Source organism: Paroedura picta, chromosome 12 (genome assembly GCF_049243985.1).
Source record: "Paroedura picta isolate Pp20150507F chromosome 12, Ppicta_v3.0, whole genome shotgun sequence".
Taxonomy (NCBI): Eukaryota; Metazoa; Chordata; class Lepidosauria; order Squamata; family Gekkonidae; genus Paroedura; species Paroedura picta.
In genome coordinates, this window is record NC_135380.1 from 21,236,369 (window position 1) to 21,251,709 (window position 15,341).

At 40.5% G+C, this 15,341-nt stretch overlaps 1 protein-coding gene across 3 annotated transcripts in view; it reads right to left on the reverse strand.

Annotated features, from left to right (window-relative positions):
* Window positions 1-15,341, reverse strand: part of BMP1 (bone morphogenetic protein 1) — a 128,469-nt gene that overhangs the window by 60,023 nt on the left and 53,105 nt on the right. For all 3 annotated transcript variants that reach the window (XM_077306105.1, XM_077306106.1, XM_077306107.1), the window contains exon 3: window positions 9,011-9,124. In XM_077306105.1, coding sequence (XP_077162220.1) covers window positions 9,011-9,124 — 114 coding nt within the window. The remainder of the gene's footprint in view (window positions 1-9,010; window positions 9,125-15,341) is intronic.

Sequence of the window (15,341 nt, forward strand, 5' to 3'; positions counted from 1 at the left end):
CTCTTCTTTTTCTTCTTCATTCTTGACCATCACCGTTGGAATGCAACTCCCAAGGACCCTTCATCCATTTTCCCAGGAAGCAGAACTTGGGGGCCTTGGCTGACATCCCCCCCCCCCCCCCCGAAAATCTTTTCCACACTGACAAGGTTCAGGGACCATTCATAATTGAGTTTGAAATCTCTGCTGAGTCTGTGAACTTCCACACTGAGAACTCCCGCTATGAGAATTGATCTCAGGTCTGCATGAATCCGAGTCACCTCCTGATAAACAGAAATCATTTTCTGGCAAAGCTGACAGGATGAGGTGCCCCGTTCGTTTATCTAGTACATTGCTGATGTGCCGCCAGTGCGGACAAGGATCTTCTTGCATCCAAGGATATGTGCAAAAACAGTTAGGGCCAATCATACAGCCATGAGCTCTAAAAGGTTGATGTGTTGAGAACTTTTCAAGGATGACTACAGCACTTGGGTTGAACATCCTGCACAATGTGCCCCTCATTCCTCAAGATCAACATCTGTGGTGAAGACACCTCCAGTACCCACGTCCCAAAGGTGGTTAACCTGATCCAGCCAGCAGTGAAGGGACCTAAGAACTGCTCTAGAAAACAAAAAATGTTGATGTGAACTATGCTTAGTGGGTTTGAATTTCCTAATGAACCATAACTGAAGGCCTCTTTTTTTGCAAATGAACATGCAGGGTACCTGCTGTGGTAGACACCATAAGGCCCAGCAAACATTGTATAGAACACACTGATTGCCAGTGGTTCCTAAGTAGGGAATGTATCATGGTCTGCAGGAATCAAACTCTTAAAACGGGGACTGTACAAATTTTATATATGACACATGGATTGCTATGTGAAAATAGGCATCCTTCAGGTAAAGGGCATCAATTCTCAGCCTGACCAGCCATAGAAGTGTGAGTGGATTTAGACGCCTCAGGTGCCACAGTGGACCCTCTTTTAGAGTTTTGCACCTTTACTTGGGGCTGCTATTGTTGAGCAAACCAGCAAGGGTTTACCTGTGTTATGGTTTAATGTTAGTGTTATTGTGAAAAGCCGAGTTTCATGTACTGTTTTCTGCGTTTTATGTAAACTGCCCTGAGCCTCAGGGGAGGGCGGTATATAAATACAATAAATAAATAAATGAAAAATAATGAAGGCCATATTTGGGCTGGCTACCGTTCTTCTAATCTGTCAGGAAAAGAGACTGCTTCCTTTTTCTTCTGGTGGACAGCAACTGGGCTGTGTACTACATGGTTAGTTTATCCACACACAATACACATTTGGCTGTGAAAAAAACAGCATTCATCTCAAAGATTGGATAGCTTTGTTAAAGTGAGATTGGTAGGAGTGTAAACATGTATGCCAAGACCTTTGTCTCTAAATTGTTTGGAATTTCTGGATCAGCCAAGCTGTCGCCAGAGCCTATGGAAAGCACTACCTGGCAAGAGATCCTACCCTAAAGGGACAAGGGTGAGAAAACAAACAAAGTTGCACTTACTTATAGCTATTGTTCACTGAGTATCTTCTATAAAGGCACACATAGGGATTGTGCATGAGCAGACCTGCTACTGGAGAAGTTCTTATAGCTAAAAGCCTCCAGGGAGTGCTGTGTGCTGGAGCCAGAAAGTTGTTCCAGTCCAGGGACCATGTGCTCCTATGCAGCAGTGCCCCCACTGTTAGTACCTCTAGTATTGGCAAAGCCACAGCATGGAGAGGGGCAGGAGGGAGGTATATGTGCCTGCACAGAAGATCCTTGATAAACAATAGTTACAGGTAGATGGAACTCTGTTTTCATCATCGATTTTCTGTGCAGTGCCACATGGGGATTCTAGCAAGCTACTCACCAGGTGGTAGGGTATGCTTTCTTCACCTGAAGAGTGAATCAAGTACTGCTTTCCCAACTTGGGCTTCTTGCCTTGTTTGAGGATCCAAAGCGTAGTGGCGGACAAATGTTTCTGCTGATAACCAGGTAGCAGCTCGCAGATCTCAAAATCTTGCAGCCTTTGTGTTTTCTATTATGGCAAACAGATCAACTTCCAAGGCTCCCTCAAAGGTGAAAATCAGTTCCAGGTAAGTGGTCCTTATGGACCATACATAAGAAAACGCCCATTCTGCTCAATCTGTCAGCTCCCATGTTCAATTTTCCTGGAATATGTATGGCCTGAATGGAGGCATTGCGTCTCAGTGCCCTGAACCATATCAGAATAGCTTCCTCGCTCAGACTCGTGGATCTTGTTTAAATAAAACACTGTAACAGTATTGTCTGTCTGGACAAGTATGGACTGGTTCTGTAGAATATCTGAAAAACAGCTTAGAGGATTATGAACTGTATGCTACTCTAGCATATTAATATGAAGCTGCCTCTCATCTTCTTACCACATATCCCGTGTCAACAGTTCCTCCCAATGGGTGCCCCAACCCAAAAGTGAAGCATCTATAGTGAGGATGATCTCATGCCCAGGAACTCCAAAGAAAATGCCCTGGGACAAATTGTCATAAGAGAGCCACCACAACAAGTACTGGATAACAGGTCTGTGACAAGGCAGAAACCAGAGCTTTAGGGGCCGCATATGTATCTTGGCAGGGAGCAAAACCGCCACTGTAGAAGCCATATTCTAAACTGATTGGAATGAGTTTAATCTACCAAAAGCTTACATTTTGTTGTGGGGCAAAAAGCCTTTTCTTGCTACAGAATCCAATGAGTTCCCTATAAATTGTATACTCTGGAATGAAATTAAATGGGACTACTCTCAATTTACCAGCAGTCCCAATCTTTTACAGACCTCTAAAACTAAGGAACAATGCCTCAAAAATTGATCTCTAAAATCGGCCACCAGCCAGTCTTCTAAGAAAGAAAATATATGGCAACCCTGCAAATGAAGATGGGCAATTATAGGAGCTAAACACTTTGAAAATACCCTGGGTGCTGTGTCCAAACCAAAAATTAACATAATGTACTGGCACACATGCTTCCCACAAGAAAAGCGTAGGAATTTGCAGCATTGAGGATCGATTGAAATGTGAAAGTAAGCATCCTTTAAGTCAATAACAATAAACCAACAGTTGAAGGAATAGAAACCATGTGGAACTTAGATACGTGAAGAAAACGTAAGGTCCAGAATAAGTCTAATCCCCTCCCCCCTTACCTATCAGGAGCATCGAGTCGAGGAGAAAATATTTTTGTATCAATTAGGGCAATTAAAGTTTGGGACAGGTCAGGTGCTGCCTGATTAAATCTTCTCAGGGCCAATGAACATGAAGGAACTGATTTTACTAACCTATAACCTAATCTTAGATGTTGCTGGAGCCCCAAAGGGTTAGTATAGCCATACTCTCTCTGATAAGGGTGCTAGGAATGCTATACAAATGGCCTCTGTTTGAATTGGGAAGTGGTTGGTTGAGAAACACCCCAGTGACTTTAGTTGTCTGCTTATTTTCCTTTATTAAGGACAGCACCTTGTCAGTCCTTCTAGAGAAAAGCACAGAACCCTCAAAAGCTAAGTTTTCAATTTTGGGCTTGGTTTCTACAGGCAAAGCAGTTGATCATAAACACAGGTAGCATCTGAATACAATAGAACTCTCCATGGCATGTGCTACAGAATCTGTGGAATGATATCCTGCATTAATCTGCTGTTTGAAGAGTTTGATGGCCTCAGTATGCAGGTCCTTAGCAAGGGGTCATTTATCTTCAAGCAGGAACTCCAGGAATGGCAAGAGTCTCTCCCACAAGAAGAGCTGGTAACCAGCAATAATGGTATCATAATTGGAAACCGTGAAATGTAACATAGAAGAATATAATTTTTATCCTTAAACATCTAGCTTTTGCCCTCTGTCTGTGGGAGTGGAATGGTAAGCCTGATGGCCTTCAGACTGCATTTCCTCAGTCACCAAAGAAGAAAGTAGAGGATGCATTATTAAATAGTAAAGGACTATAGAAACGTTTCATTCTTCTAGAGGGGGTTGGATGGATGTAAGTTTCTGCCACTTGTCAACTCCCTGCCTTCCCCTGGGCATTCCTTTTAAAATAGCATGTGCCAGACAGTGGAAGCTAAGTGGTCCAGAGAACCACTACCAATATCAAAAGTTATAAAGCATTTATTAAAGAGAAAATATTCACAAGCATACTTTTAGCATATATTAGGTACTATTAAATTTCTATGTAAAGCAGTGAAAAATAATTATGATCATCTTGTGGTAACCTACTACATTCTGTGAGCTCAGTTCCCCTGCTTTTAATCCGACAAGAGTAGCTTGTTGTTGTTGTTGTTATGTGCGAAGTCGTGTCCGACCCATCGCGACCCCATGGACAATGATCCTCCAGGCCTTCCTGTCCTCTACCATTCCCCGGAGTCCATTTAAGTTTGCACCTGCTGCTTCAGTGACTCCATCCAGCCACCTCATTCTCTGTCGTCCCCTTCTTCTTTTGCCCTCGATCGCTCCCAGCATTAGGCTCTTCTCCAGGGAGTCCTTCCTTCTCATGAGGTGGCCAAAATATTTGAGTTTCATCTTCAGGATCTGGCCTTCTAAAGAGCAGTCAGGGCTGATCTCCTCTAGGACTGACCGGTTTGTTCGCCTTGCAGTCCAAGGGACTCGCAAGAGTCTTCTCCAGCACCAGAGTTCAAAAGCCTCAATTCTTTGACGCTCGGCCTTCCTTATGGTCCAACTTTCGCAGCCATACATTGCAACTGGGAAGACCATAGCCTTGACTAAACGCACTTTTGTTGGCAGGGTGATGTCTCTGCTTTTTAGGATGCTGTCTAGATTTGCCATAGCTTTCCTCCCCAGGAGCAAGCGTCTTTTAATTTCTTTGCTGCAGTCCCCATCTGCAGTGATCTTGGAGCCCAGGAAAATAAAATCTGTCACTATCTCCATTTCTTCCCCTTCTATTTGCCAGGAATTGAGAGGGCCGGATGCCATGATCTTTGTTTTCTTGATGTTGAGTTTCAAGCCAACTTTCGCACTCTCCTCCTTCACCCGCATCAACAGGCTCTTTAGTTCCTCTTCACTTTCTGCCATTAGAGTGGTATCATCTGCATATCTGAGGTTGTTGATATTTCTCCCTGCAATCTTGATCCCAATTTGTGACTCCTCTAATCCCGCATTTCTCATGATGTGCTCTGCATACAAGTTAAATAGGCAAGGCGACAGTATACAGCCTTGCCGAACTCCTTTCTCAATTTTGAACCAGTCAGTGATTCCATGTTCAGTTCTCACTGTTGCTTCTTGACCTGCATATAAATTTCTCAAGAGACAAATAAGATGCTCTGGTATTCCCATCTCTTTAAGAACTTGCCACAATTTGTTGTGCTCCACACAATCAAAGGCTTTAGCATAGTCAATGAAGCAGAAGTAGACGTTCTTCTGGTACTCCCTAGCTTTCTCCATGATCCAGCGTATGTTGGCAATTTGATCTCTAGTTCCTCTGCCTCTTCGAAATCCTGCCTGTACTTCTGGAAGTTCTCGGTCCACATATTGCTGGAGCCTAGCTTGTAGGATTTTGAGCATAACTTTGCTAGCATGAGAAATTAGTGCAATGGTGCGGTAGTTTGAACATTCTTTGGCATTGCCCTTCTTTGGGATTGGAATGTAAACTGACCTTTTCCAATCCTGTGGCCATTGTTGAGCTTGTAGTAGTCTGCTAATAATAGATGTCTGAAATCAGGCTAAAATCATTGGACAACCTACCCTACCAACCCAGTAATATATTTAAGGTCCCAAATATGGCCAGTATTCCTAGTTCTATTCTTCAGATATATAACAAGATGCTGAGAATTTCAATGCAAGCCCTAATGTCTGAGCCTACTTTTAATTGCCATTTCTACTGAAGTGTAAGTGCTGCTATTGCCTGTATCACTTTCTTTACCCACTCTAGGTGTCGAGAGCTCCAGCTGTTGTGAAAAGACCAGTTGCTTCATCTAGAAAAATGGATGAAGATTCTTCTGTGCCTTGGTAGCCAGAAAGTTTTTGATAGAAAGCAATCTTTTTAATGGGGGCTGTAAGGAGGCCAAGACTTGCCACAGCCCTGCCAATTCTTGCTAAGGATCTCCAGGCCACAGAGGCAGAGCCGAGGGAGAGACCCCTGCAAGGGAGGGCTTGCCCTTGGCTCTCCTCCTCGATGCCAGGCTGGAACAAACTCTTTCCCCCAGCCTCATTATACCTGCTTTTGAAATGGGCCCCTCAGGCCAAGCCACCTTGCCTTGTGTCCACCCAATGCTCTCATGACTGTCATTTCCCAACAGGCCCCTTGGAACCCAGTGGGCACTGCTGAAGCAGCCATCATCCAGCTGAGGAGGGAGTGTATGGAGACTTTTTCTTTAACTTTACAAATAAGCCAGTAGAAAACGACTACCATTATTACTCTCTTTCTGTTCCAATGGGTTTCTTAATGTACATTTTGATTTTTTCCCAAAGCTTAATAAAAATATTAATTACAAAAAAATTATCCTGCTTCAAGTACTGGAAATGACTGTCATTTTTTTTCCTTAGGGAGGTTATTCACAACTGAACAAATGTTACTGCCAGGGAGATTTCTTCAAGACAAAACTCAGTGATAAATCTTATCATCCCCTTGCTGCCAAGGAAATGCAGATTGTTATGTGGATGATCTCTCAAGGATGACAGAGACAGACCCATGTCAGCCCAGTTACTTTTGTCCTAGCCTGGATGAATCTGGGTCCTGTCAATATTATCAATGGATCTATGCCAGTGTGGTTGTCTCCCTTTTTAAGACTCTTTTCCAGCAACAGCAGCTGAGCTAACAGTGGTCTTATAACCCCTGGCCTTCAGCAAGAACATGATGGAGAAAGGCAAATCAATAATACTGTTTGTCTTCAGCAGTAAGGAAAATTAATGCAGCCATAGGAAGGATTTTAGGAATTCTGTAAATAAGACTACAGAGAAGAATGTCTACTCTAAAAGTTTATGAGAGAAAACATTAAATCCATATGTGATGGCTGCAACAAAGATGATTTCAGTTGTGACCCACTCAGTTCACAGAAAATAAAATCCAAAGATTTTAATTTCTCCAGTAGCTTTGCTTTTTGTTGGGAACCCCTCTGCCCAAAAAAACAGTAGAATCAGGAACTGAGCTTTTTCTCAACTTTCTCACTTCAGGCTACAGGTAAGGATCAATTCCAACACATACAAAGCAGACAGCATGTCAGGAAATGGTGATACCCCCTTAAAAATTAATGATTTTGTGTTCTGATATCTAATTTCAGAGAATGAAACAGATTTTTCTTTCCTGTACAATTTGGATGTTTGAGTGATATTCCTAGAGTAAGTTTTAAAATAATGTGGGAATGCAGAAAAGGTCAAGAACTTCTATCACGGTGTATTAAAGATAATTTGCAAACTGACACAATAATGAAACATTTGCATCATAAAAGTACTATCCAGTTATAATGCTGTTACAGCTAAATTATTTGTTTTATGTAAATGATTTGCTGAAAATTTCAAATGCAGCTCCCAGTGAGTAATTCAGGAGGACCTGATGCTGTAGCTTTACAAAGCTAAGCAACTAAGGACTGGATCAACACCCCAGAAGGGAGATTAATAGAAGATCTCATGAAAGAGCTGAACACATAATTCAAAAGAAAAAAAAAACTCTTCAGAGTCCTAAGGAGAGTTACACCCTTCTCAATACACTGACCAAAATGCATCTAGAAGGTATTAGGAATGCTGTGAATATTGCTGCAAACAAATAAAATGGTTGAACTTGCCGTGTTTAAAGGTAGCAATCAGATGTGAGTCGATCACTAGGGATGTTCTGTTTGTACCTAGCAGCAGTGAATGCCTGCCAAACCAGTTTGAATCAAGTTTTCCCAAAACTGCATGTGAGCAAGAATGTTACTGATTCTAACTGATCAGCAGCCTTTAACATCACTAAGGACTACTTAGCCAGAAGGGCAGGGTTTTATTGAAAAAAAAAGCATCTATTGATGATTGATTTATAGGAATTATAAGTGATCTGAACTGGCAGCATCAGGTTTTCCCAAAACCATGCCATGCACAAAGGTGCTTCTGATTCCCACTGATCAGCAGCTATTACCATCACTAAGGGCTACTCTGATGAACTCCAAAGGATAGGATTTTATTGCCTTTATCAATGATTTGTACGATTTGTGAGTGAGCTGTCTATTTAAACAATTCCCTGCTGAACAGAGCAGTTATGCAGCAAGAATGGGGAGTTAGCCCTCAATTGGTTTGTTTAAGAACCTGCATGTGGAAAATGTCAATTGAGATGTACTGCATGGTTATTAAGAAATACAATGAAATAACCTGTTGAACATCCTTGGCCTGTTCAGATATTGCTCTCTAGAATTCTCCCTAAGAAGAGACCAGAAGCAGCCCTTAGAACCGCCCTGAGCCATATGGGAGGGCGGTATAAAAATATAAGAAAACAAACAAACAAATAATAAATGTACTCTCTTCCCTGCAGAGAGAAGTGAATGCCTGGCCTAAGATATTCCATTATTTTAAAAAGGATTTAATCTGTGGAGGTAAGATTAACTCCAGGGACCACATGAGGACTACTCTTGTTCTCTTCCCAGGATGATTTCAAGGGAAAAATATATCTGAGTAGCTCCTCTCTTTGTTTTTCTTGGGAACCATACCACACAACTTAGTAAGCATGCACAATATCCATAAGCTTTGGCAACTATAACATTTAGAGGAGATACTGGGTAATAAAAATTAAAACTTTTCACTTGTATACTTAAAGATGCCCTGACGTGGATAACCCATATCTTGTCAGACCTCAGAAGCTTAGCTGGGGAAGCTCTGGTTAATATTTGGATGGGCAGACCACCAAGGAAGATAAGGATTGCTACAAAGAGGTAGGCAATGGCAAGACAGCTCTGCAAGCCTCTTGCCTTGAAAAGCCTATGTGACAACACATTCTACCACCGCTTATGAAAATATATGCTTTCTAAGGTGTATTTCAATTTATAAAAATAAGAATGCCTCCAGAGGCATGGAACCTGTGTGTGTGTTGTTTGGCAACATTACCTGAAGAGTTAGTGACAGTTCTCTCAATTGTATGCCGTGTGAGATCCACAACTCTGTCCACCTGGAAAAACTTGAGGTCTTCCTCATCCAAGGCAATGTCTCCTGAAAAGGCAGCTAGAAACAGGAGGAAAGCTTGTGAGACAGGAGGTCAAATTTCAATTGTTTGATTAGACTTTATGATGGAAAATTCTCTGAATGGATTGTGGAAAGGTAAGTTCATATACCTTTTTTTGTCATTTGTGTTACAACTGCCTTCACTGCTTCAATAAACTAAACATATGACAATGCTATTGTGCAAGGGTCACTGACATCACATCAGACAATTAACCAATGGAAAACTAGCTGAAAAGAATTCTGTCTCTTAAATTACAAGTACCTCTAAGAATGGATGGAAGGGATTTCTGTCTGTGAAGCTTGAGAACCCCCTAGCTCCCACAACAGCAGCTACCAGGAAGAAAGCAAAGACCTTTTCCTAAGCACCACAGGATACTTCCTTGAGGTTAGATGTACTGAAAAGAACTAATCCTGCTGCTGTCTAATCACTTTCATCTCTGAAAGTGCAAGAAATACTGGAACATATAGATAGATCAAGATGGGTAGCCATGTTAGTCTCTCCATAGCAGTAGGGAAGAGCAAGAGTCCAGTAGCATCTTCAAGACTAACAAAATATACAGTAGGGCGTGATCTTTCATGAATCACTGCTCACTTCTTCAGATACAGCTAAAATATGAGACCATCTGTCCTTATATTTTGAAGAATAGTAGATGAATGAAAATTGCAGCATTGGTAATGAGACAGGAAATATATGTCGTGATTCAGTCCATGAGGATACATTGTCTTGAGCTTCATTATCTGTTGTAATTCAGCAGTCTTGCTTTCTAATCTCCCTGTGAAATTCCTTTGTAAGAAAGCTGCTACTTTTAGGTCAACAATGAATGTACTGGAGAATTAAAATGTTCCCCCACTGGGTTTTGAATGCATCTTCTGGGCTGAATTGGGACCTAGGTTTCCTGCCTCATTATCAAAGCTGATTTCACCACACCTACTGCCCCTTGGCATATCATATCTAATCCAATGATGCTTGCTATATGACATCTGAAATCACTCCAAGATATATGGACAGATGGACTAACAGTCTAGTTCTTATTTGAAGTAATGAGCAGTGACTCACGGGACCTTACACCCTGCTACAATTTTGGTGCTACCGGACACTTGCTGTTTTCTATTAAAACAAGTAGAAGCAGAATCAATTAGCATCTTAAACAAGGTAGGCACAAAATGTATCCATTATGGCCTAATCACACTTCTTGATGAGACATCCCTTGTCTGAATTTAAGTTTCTTGGCTGTTCCTCAGGATAGATAATCTGTTTCTATTATTTGCCTGAAAGTTCATCCAGTAGTAGTTCCCCATTCCTCCTTTTAGAATCCCTGCAACACAAGAATTCCAAAATGAGGTCCCAACACAATAATTTTTTCCCTTTTTTGCAGCTGCATCAAATTTGTGGCTCAGCTGTCTTCTGATCAAGCAACATTAGAAATCTTATTGTTGTTTCCAGTTGAGGAATTCCCAGCTGATAATAAAAGTGAAATATTAATCCCCATAACACAAAAATTTAATCTTATTTGATTTAATTCCTTTTCTCTTATTCTCAGTCATGAGGTCACCTCCTTTGCTTTGCACAATTCTGTATTAACATTTTCCTATGCATCATTCATAAATTTCATCAACATATTTCTGCTTCCTTCCATAAGGCTATTCAAAGAAATGTGACTTAAAATCGGTCCTGACACCAATTCACATTTAATGACCTGATGTGTTTCTATCCAAATGGTTCTTTTTTGATATACACACATCCACACACAGAGATTTTGCTTTAGTCCATGAAAGATTTACAGAAAGTTATCTATCTGTTGATTGTGAATTCTGTCTAACACAAAATAGATTCAGAATATTTATGGACATATCTGTGTAGTACATTCAACCTTCCTGGTATTATTATTATAATAATAATGTGGGGGTTTCTGCTTATAGATATTGATTGATCTATATGTGGGTCTGTAATTGACATTTGAGGAAGATCCATTTGGGTTCAAATGCATTAGGTCATCTTGTTATAGGTCATTTTGTTACCTGAGCATATTTGTGTTACTCATAGCATTGTATATTTTCTATTGAGATTTTAATGCATTCTTTTCAATTGACCTTCAGCACTATGCAATAAAATATGTATTAAATGTAGTCTTATGATAATAATTTTTAGAATTCTCAACCTCTTTGGTTCCAGTAACTGACCAACAGAATATCTGGGTTATTCTCAGAAATCTTCAACAAATATATGCCTTCTTAATGAAAAATGGAAATTCTGTATAGGTGGTTCCAGGATGTTGGATATTCCAAGATTAATTACCTACGTTTGCATCCCAACCATGGCAGCATACATCACAAATAGCAACGCAAGACAGACTAGGCTGAGAGATAGCTCAGGGGTAGGCAAACTGTGGCTCTCCAGATGACCATGGCCTATAATTACCATGCTGGCAGCAGATCATAGTAATTGTAGTCCATGGACATCTGGATATCTGTCCACCCTTGGAATAGTTCAAGATCACTTGCGGCTGACCAGGGATTTTAATTCCGTTCTCTTCAGTATGTTTATCAAATCTTTCTTCCACCTTTACTCCAGAGCTCATTATACAAATATCATAATATGAATACCTCATGCATATATTTACAAATTGTATTCTGTTTCTACTAAGCAAAGCATTGAAGCTGCAGCTCTCAACCCTTGCTCAGTCCAAATGCCATCATATTTGGTTTCTCTGACTTCATCAGGGATAGCCAAAGCTTTTAAAATCTAATTGCAGAATCCATAAGGACTAAGAGCTTGCTTTTAAAAACAAAACAAAACACATAAATATCAAACTTTTTAATTTTTTGTCTGTGCCAGATACAATTATTCCACATATTTAATTCTATTTTTCTGTAGCGTGATCACAGATGCAGGGAAATCTGTCAAAATAGCTAAGCCATGTGGGGGTTTCATCTTATTGTAAAGGACTGACTTTGTTGTCAGGAAATAAAATGTCCATGGTGGAGAAACTAATCTAGTCTAAGGATAATATTTGCTCTTTCCTTTTGTGATCTCAGCCTTTCAAAAATCTCCAGATGGGGAAGGTGAAGAATAAAACTTTCAGTTCAGCTCAGCTGCACATTTGAAAGAATGTAAATTCTCAACCCTCCCTTCAATCTCTCCCTCCAACTTCTTTTATATAAAAATACAATGCAAGAAGGTAAAACAAGCTACTAAGATTGATGGCATCTGAGTACCCCCATCGTCTCACCAGCTCTGTTGGCAGCTGTAACGTTTAAACATCTGGTTCCCATAAAGACTGCTGCACATCGTAAGAGATTTTAAAAGAATTATTACACAAATTGTTTTAACCTCAAGCTTCTTTTGCAAGTTCTCTTTCTAGTGCACCCGCCTTTTTTCTCTACACACATGATGTTGAGCCAATCTGAGCTCATGCAGCCAAGGGATACTCAAATAACCTCCCATTCATCTGCCACACAAACAATCAAAACCATATGGCCTAGCAGCTGAACGAAAAGCATAATGAGCACAGTTCCCTTGGAGAGACCTGGGACTCAATTCAAACCCAGGGATTTGCTTCTCTCACTATGATCCAATACTAGCCAGAATTCTGCACATTCACACAGTCCTACATTCTGCAACTACAGACTCTGAATTCTATAATTAGAATGAAAGATGTTTGCACACAGCATGCATTTTTCTATGTGTTTAAATGACTGGTCACTAGTGTTGCTCTTTATATGCCACTGCACAGGAAAACATGGACTAAGCATTACAGCTTAGTGTGCCACATCTGGTCCTGAGGCCATCAGTTTTTATTTTCTAAACGAAATACATGAATTTATTCTTTCTTTCTCTAAGTTGCATTGGTTATAGTTGTGCACAAGCTGAAAACCATCTTGCTATAATGCCTGACATTTACTCCCTGGGTCACAGGTCAGCATCCCTTTGCCTTAAAGTGCATATCATTGCAGCCTCTTTCCATAGTACGGAAAAAAACCTACTGAACTGAAAGTCTCGAGTCATTTTAAGTACATGGAACATATTCAGTAAAGTAACTGGAAAGCAGACAAAAAGTTGAATTGGTTGGTCTATTGGTCTGGGGGCATAGAACAATGGCATAGTGGCCTTCCTCAGGTAGGAATTGCCTGACTACATAAACAACAGATCTAGGAACTTCATAGCAGGCAGAAGTCCTGGGTCAGCTATCTAGAACATTCTTCAGTGTTGTTGAGCGTATGAACACTTCTGGAATTTCGAGCATGGGGAGTGGGGCCATCCCTAAAAAACTACCATTGGGCATTCATTAGTGAAACCTATGGAGTAGCTGGCAGCTTAATTAAATGTACAAACTGTGTATGTTCATCACAGGGACCTGCAGTTCTACTGTAGTTGCTGGATGTTGGTAGCATCTCACAAGTAAATACACAACAGGTTTTGATTTGGATCAGGAACACTGTATAGGAGGAGGAGGAATTCCTGCCTTTTTCCCTCAACTGTTTTTGACAGTTGAAACAGATTTGAGATTGAGGGAACTTTATTTTCTCCACTGGGAGCCAGCATTGAATGCTTACACATGCTGTCTCCCTATTGAGCAAATATCACTCCTCCCTCTGCAACCCCTGGGCTCGTTCAATCATTGGAAAGAACACAGGAGAGCAGACAAAAAAATGTTTTCTCCTGCATAGTGGTCTTGATCTGAATTAGGCCCTGCTGCAGATTTATTCATGAACTCATACAGTTTATAACATCTTATAACATCCTGTCATGATGCCTCAATCCATACTTTTGTCTTATTAATATAGACATTAGGATTTACAAATGAAATCATATATGACAAAAGAAATATGCATGCCTTCAATGTATTTTCCCAGAAAATATTCCTAGCTCAGTGAACACATAGGCAGTCATATTAAGGTCTAGTTCAATGAAAGCACCAGAGGGTGATCCAAGCATGCATGACTGAGAAAAAGAGATGATGGACAGGGGAATACACTGCATTTCACAGTGGAAAAACATATCCCAAAAGCACATGACGTCTCCATGCAACCATCTTTTGGATCGATTTGTCACTTCTCATCTTTTAAAAATGCTTTTAAAAAGAAGACGACTGACTAAAACCTTGCACTGAGTAAAATGTGCTATGGAAATCCAGACTATATGGCAGTGCAAAGCAGAATGTGACACATGAGAATCACTGGCACACATAATGGAAACAACTACTGCAAATTAGTACACTTGTGGAAAGCAGACAGAAAGAAATCTCATGGTACCTTTTCTAAAAATGCATCATACATATCCCAAATTCAGAGTCATCTGTTGGAATCAAAACTGCAGACTCCTTTTCTTAACCTCCACCACCTTCCCTTCCTCTGCCAGCTATTGAAGCGCGCAGCAACCCCTGCAAATGTTTAGGCATGTGATGAACAGTGTATCTTATTTCTCTATAATGAATACTCATATATTTGCCAATCACAAACAGGGCCTAAATTGATACTGTCCTTTCTGACATCCCATTTTTACTATAAATCTGTTGGTCTTAAAGGTGCTACTGGACTATGATTTTATACAACATGTGTCTATCATCCTGCACGCATTCTTGGCTTCTTCCTTACTCAGGAATTTAAAAGGGCATCTATAAAAACATGTCAGCTTTCTAGGTTTTTCCACCTACCCCAAAATGACAGGCTTATTTGACAGCAGTTTCTACCACAGAGCACATTATATAGACAGATGTGTTTTAATTTACATCTCCTGCCTCTCAAACACAGCTTCCTGCAAGGGGGAAAGAACTGGCTGTTGAACTGGGTTGGCCCAAGACATTTTTAGTGATGAAGGCAACAAAACCACAAGTCCCTCTAATTAGCATGGCTATAATCTGTTGGGAAGGTGCAAGCCTTGCTTAAAATTAATGGGAACTTTGCAGGGGCAACACTAGAAATGTATTTTGCAGCTCAAGTAGAACTTTTTGTGACTGGCTTGGTTCTCTAAGGGTGTAGATACTATAAACCCTGTGAGGATAAAACAGAAGGCAGAATTATTTACACTGACCCAAAGTCACCCAACAAACTTCCATGACAGAGCAGGAATTTGAACCTTGGGCTTGTAAATCCTAATTCAATACACTATCCACTATATCACACTGTCTCTCTAAGTCAAGTTTTCTCAACAACCCTAGAAGGTTCCCGATTTTAAATATATTTTTAAAATATTTTTTTGCATTTGTTAAACGTATCA